At 40.5% G+C, this 15,155-nt stretch overlaps 1 protein-coding gene across 4 annotated transcripts in view; it reads right to left on the reverse strand.

Moving 5' to 3' along the window:
- Window positions 1–14,646, reverse strand: part of NPAS3 (neuronal PAS domain protein 3) — an 870,281-nt gene extending 855,635 nt beyond the window's left edge. For 3 of the 4 annotated variants that reach the window (XM_074996866.1, XM_074996865.1, XM_074996864.1), the window contains exon 1: window positions 10,528–10,983. In XM_074996866.1, the coding sequence (XP_074852967.1) occupies window positions 10,528–10,577 (50 nt within the window). In that variant the 5' untranslated portion in view covers window positions 10,578–10,983. Of the gene's footprint in view, window positions 1–10,527; window positions 10,984–14,488 lie in introns of those variants that run through there. The other variant, XM_074996867.1, reaches the window with a different exon arrangement.
- Between the last annotated feature and the right edge of the window lie 509 nt (window positions 14,647–15,155).

Below are 15,155 nucleotides of genomic sequence, written 5' to 3' on the forward strand. Positions count from 1 at the left end.
CTGGTTGGCTGTGCACAAAAAGCTTTAAAATGCCTTCAAAAGAAAATATAACACACTGGATTTAGTAAATACAGCTGTGCATTTAAAATTTTTTTAAAAAAGCTTTAAATCACCAGAAATGAAAAACAAAGAAAAAAGAAATCACTTATTTCATAGAAACTTAACATTTACCTAAGGTCCAGATATTATGTAAACTGTTGGCCTAAAAATATCTTTCAAATTCATATTTTGCTTCGGCTTTAGGAAAAAAAAACAAACCTGGTGGTGTTAAATCATTAGTAGAAGGCTGTGTGAGATGAAAAGAATATCACTTTCTTAAAAAGTTAATGCAAAGCATGCACAGTCTCTTACTTTAGTGAAGCTTATTCTTCTTTCCTCTCTCCCCCACCTTCTTTTTTTAGGTTATCTTTGAAGACTGATTCTGTTTCCATTGCTTCATCCTTTAGCATTCACATATCAGAGCAATAAGTATTTCATTACTGGTTTATCTGTCCAGAGGCTTGAGAAGCAGTAACAATTAACCCTCCCTTCACAGTGATTGATACAGGCTTTGCTTTCAATTTGTTCCACTACACAGATCATGAAATTCTGAATGCGATCATCCTTACTGACCTACACTTTCAAACACACAGCTACAATGAGATGAAAGTAATTATTAAAGGGAACACAGGACTACTCAATACTGAAACAAAGTCTTTAAAAAATCTTTTAGATGACCTTTCTTAAAATTGGAAGTATCTGATGTGATTGATTTCATAATCTGGAAATATTACATTCAAAACATATTGATGTATGTTCTGAGGATACCAACTCTGTAACACTGACTTCAACAAGACTGATCACTTGAGTAAAACATAGCAGAATCAAGCCCTATATATTCCTCAAAAGGTTTTACTTTATACCATCACTGATGAAAATATGTTGTGAGATATGCCAACAGTTTAATTACTATGCTGACTAGTTTCTAAGAGACATGGTACTTCTTTTGAAGACACTGAACTTCCCGATTTATCTTACTATACAAATATGTACAGACAAAAAAAAAAAAGATCTCAACAAGGAACGAAGAACAGAGAAGCAACAGTTTTACACCATCAGGCAGACTGGACTGTGACCTATAGGCCCATGTATGAAGACTCCACTGCAATAGAAAACAAACATTTTTCACAAACCCTCAAAAAACCTCAGATAAATATTAACTTATTGAAATTGATACATTCTGAGAATTATAAAGTAATTGGCAAAGGAATGCAGGAACTACAGAACTATTTAAAATAACGGAGGCAGTCAAAGAAAATCAGGACAGAAACTACGCAGCAGAATGTTCTTACAGGCCTCAGGGTCTAATCACAAAACACAGTGATGGAGACAAACCAATGCTGCATGGATTAGTGATGAATTATTTTGAAGTATAATCACATGCCAGCACACAGGAGGTAAAAAACTAGCCATTACTCACAAGCTGATCTGCAGATAAGTAAAATAAAAACTGAGAAAAAATTAAGTCATCGGAATATAAAAATCTAAAAATGTTATTAGGCTTCAAGTTGCAGTCTATTTAATGTTTTCTGTGTAGTATATAATACTGAGTATTTACACAGTATAGTCTGAAAAGTGTGCTGGTTAAAGACAGGTTACATCACCAACTTTTCTTTAAATCTCACAATATACGTCAAAAGTGGGAAGATACAGACCTAATTTATCACAAATGCACTATTTTTTCATATTGTGAATTTACATATATATAAATACATTATATATATAAGATATATATAAATTTATACATATACTAATGATTTTTTGTCCATCTGGAAAACAAAATAATACTAAATTAAGATTAAATAGTAGGTTTCCTTTTACTATAGAAAAATATTGTTAGAAGTAATTTTGCAAGGAAAGAAAAATCAAAAACTGCTATGCACAGATTCTTGAGATTCTTACGAACAGACTGTTTAAATGAAGAGCACTCTAATCAGTAGAGGAATCCTCACGTTTCTAATGTCTTGCTGTGCATTCTGCAGGTTATAGTAGCAGCTGGTAGAGGTCATATATCTTTTGTGAGCATCCCAAAAAGGCTCACTGCCAGACTGTTAAATTATGAATAAGCAATGAACAAAAGAATGCAGATACGGTGGTGACAAGATAATCCAAGCAAATTTATCTATGACAAATTTCACAGGATTAACAAATTACATTTACAAAGAACAATAAAAATGTGCAAAAAATGATGAGCCTACTTTTCCCCCCACAGCATAAGTTAAAAAATTCACCATCCCACTGCATTTAAATTTAACTTTATCTAAAATAAGACGTTTACATAATGCTGAAGACAATCATATAACATAATTTCCCTTCAAGCAACTGTACATATATAGCATGGGTGTCCAACATTTTGGCTTGCCTGGGCCACACTGAGTGAAGAGGAATTGTCTTGGGCTGCATATAAAATATATAATATAGTTAATGTATATAAATCACATAACAATGTTAAAAGTTTACGATCTTGTGGGGCCGCATTACTAGCTGTCCAGGGCCGCATGCGGCCCGCGGGCTGGACATGCCTGATATATAGTGTATTGTATGTAATATATTACATGGGTGCATACAGTACACTATAACAATATATAATTGTAGAGTTACATGAAAAGTCTTCCCTGCAATAAGTGTCTTAGCAAATACAGAAGAGTTCTAACAGTCACATGCTCCATTGTGCTTGGAAAGAAGACTATATTTTTGCTGATTATTGGCAACTTTTCCCCATTCAGACTGCTTCCTTCCATTTACATTGAACAAGCAGTATAATACACAATAACCTCCATAAAAAATATTAAGTCCTGAGTAACAGCTGAAATACTTTTTGCTGTAATAATTAGAAAATCATTAATAAGTAAAAAGGCATAGTTTCTTGAAAAGATGTGAGAAAGTACAAATAAGCTAAATATTTTACATTGCAAAAAGGATCCCAAAGATACTCAATATGTCAAATCAATCTCCTACTTTGGATTTTGTGTTTACCTCTACCTTATTTCCTGATGCCCTGGATTGAGGAGTGGTGCAAAAACATAAAATGTCACTTTGAGATGACTAGTGCTGGAATGCATGGAACAAAGGTTTCCAAGCTACAACTCCACAGAAAAGGAAAATAGGTTTTATTTAAAAAAAAAGTTGGGGGGAGCAAAGTCAGTGATGTTACAATAGAGGAATGACAGTAATAAAAGTAACAGAATGTTTAAGAGATCCAAGCACTGTTATTCCTTTCCCACAACTAGTCTCATCTCAGATATGTACTTTCTGGCAACTCAGTTTACTTTTGTTTTTTTAACATGAAACTGTTGTTTAATAAAAATACAACTTTAATAAAATTGCTCCTCTTCAACAATATCCATCATTTACATAGCAAATATACATTCTCCTTACAGACGCTGCCTACAAACAAGAAGATTAACTATTAAACTGAACATCCAATTAATTAAGATACTTTAGTAAAATACTCGCATCGTTCAAACACTGATACTTGAGTACCATTTAACTAGCTCATTCAGCCACTGAAAAAAATGACTGTACTTTTTATTTTATAGAATGCAAGTGTTATAGTAAATCAGAGAAGCCCTAGCATTTGTTTCTCTTTATACCTTTTACTCGTAACCTACAGCTAAAAGCAGAATTTTACCTTATTTTTTGTTTTTTTACGGAACCTCTTGTCAGTGAAACAAGTGTTGAAGGAAGTGTATCAATTCTGTATCTATGATGCTCTGAAAAATATGAACACTGTTTCACAGTTATCAAGGATAAGGGATAAGCAGCAATGCAACAAGTCTTTTTATTTATCCCAAAGCGAGCACTTAAAGACTCAGTCATTCAGCCCTTCCCGCTGACCTCAACCTTGACCTACGGAGACTGCCTACCTACAATAAGTTTTCTTCCTCACTGTGAAACACTGAGTATCTTTCCTCCCCAAAAGAGAAACAGCCAGTCCTTCCAAAGGTTGGCAAATTATAGTTTTGCTAAATGAATTGTAATTCTGAGAACATCATGCATCTAAGAGCCAAACAAACTAAACCTTAAATCGGCAAGGGCTCCCAGCTCTGAAATGATATATAAGGAAGACAAAAAACACGGCAATCCCTACCCCTCTTTATATAATGTAAAATATATGTGAGCATTATCACAAGCCAAATACACATTTCTCTAATATATTCCAAAATGGCAACCCAAAAACAGTATTATTTTATTCTATTAAGTTTTAACACACTACAGTCAAACTACATTTAATAAACCTAATTCCATATTCCTTTGGCTGGCAAAACTTCAAGCCTGGGATTTTCAAATGAGCACACAGCGTTTGGGTACTCAACCATACTTCACCTGAACTGAGTGCCTAAACCCCTTAGGCTCCTTGGACATTCCCAATCTCTGGAAATTCACTGTGTATTACTACATATATGTATACTATTCAAACTGCATCCTGAATATTGATTATATACATGTAAAGCTATGAGCCCTGATTTTAATGAAACAATATGCTTTCAAGTTAGTTACTTAATATAGTATTGAACTGCTATGAGAAATTAAATTAACAGATTTGATGAAAATGTTGATTTCCATAATTAATATAAAATACAATCAGCTGTTCCAAAAAGCATTTTCTTTCTATGAGAATGTTGCCTGTATAAGGAGTACAGAGACCCAAGCTCTCTAAGGAGGCAATGTGATCTAGGGATAGGAAATGAGACAGAGTTAGGAATCCTGAATTTTATTCCCAGTTCTAGTAACAACCTGCTTGCTGTACGGGCTCTGCCAATTCTCACGATTTTATAGGCCTTAGCTTATCCATCTGTAAAATGGGCGTAATAATGTATATATCCACTTGAAAGCACACTGATCTCTACAGATGAAAACTTCTACAAAAAAGCTAAATAGTAAGTGTTGCTCATTTGTAAGGTGACATCAAGAGAAGTTCCCAGAACAGAGAGAGGAGAGCACAGACTCGAGAAGTACAATTTCAACATGCAAAAACAAGGAAATGTGCCACTGAAAATGAGAAAGGTTCTTTTTATGGCAGTCTATCTCAAATCAAGAATCAAGCCAATTCTTTTAATGAGTTATATAATTATTACCAATTTTCCCTCATGTGAAGTTATATAAAATAACCTGACATTTAACGTGATTTTGAGTTTTGCATTTGCAAGAATACAGAATGAGAAACTACTAAGCTTCAATATTTAGACCCATCAGACTGACATTGCTATTTTCTTGGAATCCCTTCTGACAGAGGATTACATCATTTTTATTTAGAACTTTCTTTCCTTTTTCTGTCGTTGAAGGTACATAAATGCACAGCCCCATCCTGCTCCTCATCAAGTACATGGGAGTTTAACCATTGCCCTCAGTGGGAACAAAATCAGGCAGTCAGTATTAAAATGTATAAAACATATTTTTGCTTTTGACATTCTGCACTATTTTCTCTCTTTTGTTATTTCTTTTTTAAATGAAGATATAATTTTAATGTACACTTCCAAAGATCGAATATACCTCTTCTAAGACATTTGCAAACAATCCTATTCTTACTATACCACAATTTTTCAGTGTAATATTCCACTACATTATAAAATATTAGTGAATATTTTTATTACTTCAAGTTCTCTGAAATTAGTGGCACAAGTGTCCTATTCATTTAACAGGGACCTTGTGCATTGTGAACCTACTGCTCAAGCTGGCCAGAGAACAATGTGCTAGTCGTGTAAAATACACCAGCAACCATTTCATTCCTACTGTGCTACATCGTCATATGCAATATTATAACAAATTTTTATTATTTGAAGTTCTGCCAAAAGCAACAGTACAAGCACCTCAATGACAGTATTAGGACTTTGTATAGCAAATATAACATGCTGTAGGCTTGTATATGTTACACAGAAAAATACCACCTATTACGAAAAATACATTTATTAATGCCAGTTCAAAACATTTCTTCTAAACAACAAAAATCCTTTGGCAGCAATTGGGCTAATTCCCAACTTTTTTAAAAAGTACAACTAAGAAAGAAATGCCTTGGCTAAATACACACAATAATGTATCTCTTAACACACAAAGAAATTTCACTCTAGAAAATTGTGTGCTAAGTCTCAATTAATTCTGAAACCACCACAACACAGATTGTGAACCTCACCGGAATAACTCATATCTTTTAAGTAGTAGTTCTATTGACTTTAACCATAAATTACTCCAATGGCCCTACCTGTAAGAGTAAGTCACAGGTCCAGTTTGAGATTCAGGGCCAGCAACATCAAACCCCAAAAATCAATTACTTAATGCATATAAAATGAAATTTAGCTATATTCTGTACAGGGACCAGATCCTCCAGCCAGTAAGTCAATATCACCATGCCCACTGATTTAAATGGAAGCAGGATTAAACGTAAAATGTTATGAAAATTAATGGAGTTTGTTTGCATGCTCCGTTTCAGATATTCAAAAGTCTCAGCACGCATTCTCCCCATAAATCACTATAAAATTTATGAAAGTAATTTTTTTAAATAAACTTTCCTTTTAGTATTGACGTTAGTAAAACAAGGGCTGGAATGCTAAAAGTTCTGTCACTTTTCAATAACTGTTTGACACATTTTTTTGCTGGGAATTTCACATCTAGCTAGCAACGTGTACACCGAGTTGCAAAACGAATGCACTTTAAAACTGCCAATACCTTACATTCTGAAGTTTGAACACTGAGAAAAATAATGGAGATGCTGCTGTTCATGATTTGTCCTATGGCCCCTTACAAATAGCCAGACTTCTGGGTGTTGTAGTAAATTGTTAATTTTAGTGTGGTAACTTTAATTATGAATATCAAGTTACTGGGCTAAGGAAGCAATGTTGTAATTATTCAGCATAAACACAGTGTTCATACCTAGCACAATTAGTTCGCTATAAAACAAGTTAAATTCCTACTACTTCCAGTAAGAAAATAAATGTTATAAAATAATATAAGAAACAATGCAGCAGACAAAACCTTGTTATTCAGAATCCCGTTACTCACTGAAAATATCTAATACAACTTTTCTCGATCAATACTCCTCATGTAACCCCTACCTAATACAGGATTCCAAAGGGGAGAAATAAAGCAAATCAAATATGGTGGGAGAACATTTCAAATTCTGAATAGTAGTATTACTGCTAATCCATAAATCAGAAATCAGAAAGATTATAGTAATGTGGGAGGGCTCTATTTAATAAAGGTCATTATAACTCCTGACTCTAGAGCTATAAGATCTAATATCCTCTCTGGTAGCTCTATGATATGCCCATGCATTACTGTTCTTGTTGACAGTCTGTTGCCTTGGAAATATTTCATTATTTCAGTTTTTCCATTTGTAGACCCTTGGCCTTGTGATATGAAGGCCACCCTATTTCATATTTTCTATTATCATTTAAGCAATCTTCTGGAGCTATTTATATAAAAGCAAGTGTTAGACAATGCATATCATCATTTATCACTGTTGTGTTTAAGCTTATACTCTAGAAAGGAATATAAAAATGATGGTTTTTTCTTTACTTTAAACCAACACCGTTGTGATATGCTTTACAAATCAGCACTGATATACCATATGCATGACACTTCTATTTAATCATCTTGGATATATATTCACAGAAATGAAAGATCCTTGGCTGATACTGTAATTGCATATTTGCAGCATACCAGAATTCAAAGAATATCAAAGTTTATGTGCCCAACTTTGAAAATAATTCTGTTGCAATCTAAGCAGGTAAAACAAAGTTTTAAAATGATTCCAGTCGTATTCATACTTAATGACACTAAACAATATTTTTGGAGGTAATTTTAAACCCTTATCCATTTTTACACTGTTTTAACGCATTTCATCTAAATACTATGTAAATGGAGACTAAACAAACAATGTATAGATTGTTTACTCTCATGGTCCTGTTTTTTGATAACTAGTGTATTTAACAAATAGCTAAGGAAATAGTGACTGCAGAAGCCATTTTTTTTCCAACCACAACTCAGAGATTTACAAAGTAGCTTAAACAAACAGTTGTAGGCCAGAATGAAGTGAAACTGTATGAGACTAAGAAAAATGCATATTAGTGTATATTTACTGAAGCACAAATACATTTTTCCAGAGCTTTTTCTACAGAACATATAGCATGACATACAAATTTCCCATATAAAAACAAATCAATGTACACACGTAATATTTATACTCTGAGTGTTTGGGCCATTGTAAACAGTGATAGCCAAGCAAACCCTCAGGGCACAAAACTGTTTGGACACAAGGCCAAGTTTGTGGCTATTAGCGTTATAGGAATTTAGTCTGCTTGTTCCCCTGAAATGATTACTCCTCCCACTCCCTACTGGGTAAAACTACTCTGATCCAACCTTTAAAATGACAGCATCAGAGCTGAACAAGAAGATGCTATTAAAGGGCATTAAATTAAATACAGTATATCCTCCTACAACTTCAATCAGAATTTCAGACCAAGTGTTATTTAGTTCAGCTCTCAAGTGGAGCAGAATAACAAATCACACACTTTGATTTACCTTCTTCGAATGCCAAATGGAGACAGGTGATAAAGAAAGCACTCATGCACAGGCTATGAAGTTTCCCCTAGAAATTAATTCTATCTTCAAGATTCCTATCTCAGAGAAATTCCCAAAATGGCACACAAATATGCCTCTGCTGGAGAGATTACTGAAGCTGTCCCGGAAAATACATTCATTACTAATATAGTACCAGAATCAGAAAGACGACAGCAAAATTGTATATTAGAAAGAACACGTATTGATATTTATATGTTGTTTTTCTTGCAAATGAAGAACTCTGTGGAAAACGACGGGGGAAAAAGGCATACTGCTAAAGGCACTATCAATAGAGACAAAATGCCTATGCAGTTACTGGAGGAAAACATTGACCTTTATATTGCTAAAGAGAAAACAAAACATAAATCAGATCTTTGATATTTGAATTTTTGGGGCGTGCAACCTACACCTAAATCCAAATTTAGCTCCATATGTCTTTGAGGACATTGTTGATGTGTAACAGTTAATGGCATGAATCAAGCACAGCTATATAAATACTTCACTGAGAAATATGTAACATACAGTTTTCCAAGGTTTTGCAATACCCAGTAAACTACTTCACCACAAAAAGTACTGATATGTCTATCAAATCTGCAACTGTTTAATTTTTAAAACAAACACTGTGGTATGTTTACCATGACATTTTAAAAAAGAAACATTTTACATGACAAGTGTGAAATAAAAACTGACCACAAAATATTTATGTAAATGTTTCTCAGCTCACGTTGTGCTGCAAAACATAAATCTGACAATATGACCCAGTTACTTTTAAAAGCTGTCTAAATGTTAATTTCCAGTTTCCAACTAACCAGACACCTTCCTCGCCCTCCTACTCACCCCAAACTCACTGATAATACTGAGAAAAGCACATAAACAAAAAAAAAACTTTGGCTGCCCTCCTGCCGGGCATATATCTAAGTGAAATGGAGCTTTGTATACTTTTATAAGAATCACAAAGTCATCCCATGAACTTGTCAACTGCTTCCTCCTGATCGCTTCTGGGAAGAGTTATTTTACTACGGCAAATCTACTACGGCTAATTCATATCAGCAACAGTCAATTACCAGCACACACAATCCCAAACAACAGTATAAGAGGGAGAGAGCGGTGAATGAGGAGCAAAGGTGGGGGCGGGGAATTGCTAGCCCCTCCAAATTCTGAGGGCAACATGGTTACACTCCTGGCAGCTATGTGGTGCATAAACTCTTGTTGCGCGTTTCAACCAGCTCCACGGTGCCGTGAAGTGTCAGCTGTGCCGACCAGCCTGCTGTGTTTTCACCATGGGGCAAGCCAAGGGCGGGGCTGCCGCGAGGGCTGAGCGCGCGCGGAGCTGCAATCACTCGCCGCGCTTGGGACAAACTTGCCCGAATTGCGCAGCTTTGTTGCGAAGAGCGAAGAGCGAGCCGCTCCCCCCCCCCCCACCTCCCTGCAGTTTCGGCCTAGCTGCACTTGAACGGCGCAGGCAGGGGCGGCCCCTCAGCAAGCCGTGCCGGGCCTGCTACAAGCTCCTCGTCCCCCAGAGGCCCTCCCCGCTCCTCTCCTCCGCGGTGGGGCCGCCCCGGGGATCCCCCCACCCCCACACACCCCTTCCTCGCTAGCTCGTCAGCGCGCCCTGCCAAAGCCTGGCTCCTGCAGGCTGGGGAGGTGCCGCTGCTCTGAGCCTGGCGGCGGCCGCCGCCGCAGCCGCAGCGCAGAGGCGCGCGCGTGTGTGTATGTGTATGTGTATGTGAGTGTATGTGTGCGCGCGCGAGCGCGCGCGCGGCGGCAGACAATATGCACTGGGAGCAACTCCCCGCACTACCTGGCAGGGCGAGCGGGGATCCGCAGGCAGCGAGCCTCCTCCGCCTCCTCCCCCTCCCAGCCCGCCCCGGCATGGCAGCCCGGGCCGCCCCGCGCGCCGCTGCGGCAGGTTGCCGACAGAGAAAGTGTTACCGTTCTCGCCTGGAAGGATCCTGCTGAAAGCTGGGCTTGGTGGGCGCCATCTTCCTGGGGCTCTCCTCCTCGCGCCCTGACTTTGCCCCTCGCCGGGCGCGTCTAGCGGCGGCGGCCCTGCCTCGGCAGACAGGCGAAGGCAAAGTCCTGAGGTCTAAGCATCGCGGGCTCCCGCTCCGCCGCGCGGTCCCGGCGCAGGTTGCTCGCTAGCGCTGCTGCTGCGGCGGCCGCCGCCGTCGTCCGCCAGCCGAGGCGCTGAGCGAGCCCGGGCTCCGCCGGCTCCACAGACATGCCAGGCGCAGAGACTGGGGGCCGCCGCTGGCGGGGGGAGAAAGCCGCGCAGCTCCGGCGGGCGGCCCGGCCATTGGCATAGCCCGGCAGGTGTGAGCCACGCTCACCCCACGGGCCGGACTAAGCTGGGGGCCAGGCCATGGGGGGAGGGGAGGGAAGGGAAGAGTCAGGGAGCTCCCGGCTTGACCGCTGTGGAAGTATTTCTGGGCATTTTCCAGCTGCTTCCCCAGCTCCGCGCTCTCTGCGTGCAGGGGACGGAGCCGCTGCTGCCGGCGCAACAACGCCACTCAGTTGCAGTTTCGCACACTTTCCTGCTCTGGAGCCGCAGACCCAGCAGCAAAGGGGCTGGGGGACACGGGCGGGGTGTGTGTGTGTGTGTGTAACTCCGCACATGTGTGCATGGCCCCAGAGAGAGGCATGTGTGCGCTGCGTGTAGCATAGGCGAGGGAACATATGCCCCGTGCAGCCTGTGTGCATTGCACGCGGAGAAGTGTGTGCGCAATTTGCTCTGCGTGCATCATATGTGCATACGGTGTTGGAAGCGTGGATACGCTTTAGACACCCAGAAGTTGCCGCGCCTGTGTCTAACTCAATATCCCCTGTAGGGAAACCGCGGGTCAAGGGAGAGCAGGTTGCGAAGATGGGCGCGCACACGCACGTTTGAGCGTGCACACCCCCAGCATCTCCGCGTACACTTCCAGCTGTAAACGCTGGCTTCTTGAAAGATGCAACGTGGGTCATGTTAACACGGCGTGATGACTCGCTCTGTTTGGAAAGCATATGCTTCACGCTACTTCACTGCAGATTGCCAAACGGATCACGAAATAAGGGAGCGAGAAGAAGAAAGAGCGCCTTACCGATCTCCTTTAAACCGCCAGAAGAACCGGGGTTGGACAGATTTTTAAAAGACAATGTCTCTTTTGTAAATGGCTTTTCCAAGCCAACGTAGCTGCCTGGTTATGCTTCTGCCTGCAAGTTGAGCTGCTTCGGGCCTGATCCTGCTCTCAGGGTTCTTTCTATGAGAGCTGGATCAAGCCCTAGACGACCTGATTTAAAAGACCGTCTTCTCCCTAATTTAAGAAGTTAAGGGAATGGGATGGGTGTGAGTTGTGCAAGAGAAAGCCAGTGAGGAAAAAAGTTAGTAAAGCACCTGAAAGTTTGGCGGTAGGACGCTGTAAATACACCAGCAGAAGAATTTGACACTAAGAGCCAAGGGGAGTCACCTAAGAGGCTTCCAGAGCAGCCCAGAGGCCAAGACCCTGCAGACAGCTTCTGTCAAGCCTCACCTAGGCCCCGATCCTCCAAACACACATGCCTACTCACTGTAGTATAATTAAGCAGGTGAGTCAGTATTTCAGTGATGAGGCCCCATCTCTTACTCCACTTCTGTATGTGTCATGCTGCAATACATACACATATTAGAGTATAAGATCCTTGGACTTCTTTTATTTCAGTCATTAAATATGGGATTTGTAGTAGAATTTCAAAATTGTTGGGGAATCTGGAGATTCAAAAAATACAAAGTGGCAATCATTCCTTCGCACCTCTTTCCCCTCCTCCAGAGAAACAAGTTAATAGGTGTCACACTCTTTTTTCCCCCAATGAGCACAAAAGTGATGTCAAGGTTTTGGTATAATTGTAAGGAACTTCAGTTTAACAAGTTGAAACATCATTCAAATGAAAGGTATAGTTTTAGTCTTTAAAATTAATAGTTACTTAACATCTGGAGAAAATACAAATAATCTACATGAAATTAGAAAGTATACAAAACATCAAGACTGCACTGGATTCTCATGGTTGTATTTGTGGGGTATTTAGTCAGTAATATTTGGTTTAGTGGTATGGATGGTTTTTCAGAGAAGTGTAGATAATAACTTTTTTCTGATTACTGACTGACAAAAATCCAGCTATTAAAATCTAACTGGAGCATTAACATTTCACAAGCTGACTTGTTCATATATTTCTTAACCCCTCCAGAGGTCTCCATTTATTTAAAAGTCAATCTGACATTTCTGACCCTTGAGTTCCTCACTTCACAGACTAAATGATTGCGACTGTTGCCTGTACTTCCTAGTTAAAGTAAGTGTCAGTTAATTTCCTTTATAATTTAAATATTTTAGAAGTGACTAAAATCATACAGAGACCATGAAAGGAATATACTACCCCAACTTTTACGCATTGTGTGTATCTGTCACATTCCAGTTCTTTTATATAACAGGTTGGTCTCTTTGGTTGAGCAGAAGAAGGCTAATACTTCATTTCAAACGTTCCTTGGCTCGGAAAGTGCTTAGGGATCATCAGGAATAACTGCAATATCAGTTTTATACTAATTGTTCACTAAATAAAGCCTTCGAAGTCATGACCAGAAACATTTCTGTAGGGCATCAAATGGAAAACACACCCATGTGTGTCCAAAACGTGCCTTAATGTTGAACAGTAAGGGAAAGGTAGCCGTGTTAGTCTGTATTTTAACAAAACAAACCAGCAATCCTGTGGCACCTTAAAGACTTAACAAACAGCTAATCACTTAATAAACTATTTTGTTAATCTTTAAGGTACTGCATGACTGCCGGTTTGTTTTGCCCAGCTGTGTTAGGCAACTCAAAGTTTTTGAGCAACAAACCAAGCAATGATTGAATATCTGAATGTATCAGTTTAAATACCAGTGATTGGAAACAAGACTTTCCAAACCAGAGAAGTTTGAAGTACAAGGTAAAAACTTCCTGACATATTATTTTTCTTTCCATGCACATTTAGCTTGAGGTGTTGAATATTTATGGTTACACACCTTTTTTTTAACTCCAATGTTTAATGCAAAACTGGAAGTCAAGATGTTTGGAACTATACTGTGTGTATTTTATTTAAAAATCAAACCAGTTCAGATTTTAATCTAGATTTATTGTCACTTATTGAGTGGGGAGGTACGTTTTCCATTCTAATTGGCTAATAGCAGAGAGGATCAAAGAGAAACTTGAGATTTTTACTCTTAGAAAGCCGAAGAAATGTCATGCAATTAAACATCATATTAGTGTCAGCACCTATCAGTTAATTGTTAGGGGGATGGGGAAGGTCTTTAAACTTCATAAGGACATCACCTAACCCAACTTTGTAGGGCTCTTCCTAAAGGCGCTGTCTGCAAATCTCGGGTATTTGCATTAGAATGCAGTTAAGATGAATACTCAACAGCGCTGAGTACCCTTAGGGTTTCATGCTATAGTTCCCTATACTAACAGGTGACTGGATAACTCTACAATGTCGAATTGCAAGCGGGCTACACGAGTGAAAATCGTCTCTTTATTCCGTCGCAAACAAATTATCAATCCGCACACCATGGTCAATTATCTGCCAGGCACACCGTGGGATTTGCAGAAGGCATTGACATTGAGAAATCCCTCTCCAGAAGCGCTGAGCGGACGGGATCCCAAACTTTGCAGCAGCCAAGCTAAGATGCCGGGAACTCACTGTCTCCCCCCAACGCCCCACCGCTGCTTTCCAACTCATCGAAGAGACCACTAGAAGATGTTGTTTACATCTCGGTGCGTTTTGAAACACCCTGAATTTTTAGACCCCCAAGAGCTACCGCCAGCGGGGGTACAAAGGAAACACACGAGCACAAAGAAAAGCAAGTGAGGCGGACACACACACACACCCCTTTTTGACCTGAACTCACCGTTGTTGGTAGGAAGTGATGCCCTGAACGTTTTGCGGGTTACCGTTGGCTGCGGTGGTGGCTCTCCCCATGCCCGGCCCGGCCGGCACTCCCCCGGCCGCCCCACCGGCCGCCGCCGCAGTCACCTGCACGCTGAAATCCGGGAAGATCCTGATCATCCCCGCGGCTCAGCACCCGGCGAGTCTCGGCGAAGAGGTACAGCGGCTCCTCTCCCTCCGGCGGCTGCAGCAGCAGAGCCAGGCACACTGCAATCCCATTAGTGAGCGGCGGCCACTGTGGGTGAGGGAAGGCGCTTTGATCTGAGCGGCTGGGCTGAGATTGAGAGGAGCCGGGGGGGGGGGAGCTGGGGGGTAAGGGGAGGGGGAGATATTTTACCGATTTGCAAACATACAGCGTGTGAGGATTTGGGGGGCAGCCCGGCACAAGCCGGCACCGCTAATAACGCCACTGAAGCGGAGGCTGGAGCAGAGAATCCAGGCTGAGGAGGGACAGAGCGCGGGGAGGGGGGCGCAGTTACTTTAACGGTGCAGTGGAAATGATGAGCAGCAAATGTTGCCTTTTTTCCCCCCGTCCTCCCCCTCCTCCCGAAATGCACGCCTTGGAGGATCTCGCTCTCTCAATGAAGTAATAATAAGCGCTGCTGACCACAGCCTGGGCGAGAGCCAAC

This window comes from Carettochelys insculpta, chromosome 6 (assembly GCF_033958435.1).
Source record: "Carettochelys insculpta isolate YL-2023 chromosome 6, ASM3395843v1, whole genome shotgun sequence".
Lineage (NCBI taxonomy): Eukaryota > Metazoa > Chordata > Testudines > Carettochelyidae > Carettochelys > Carettochelys insculpta.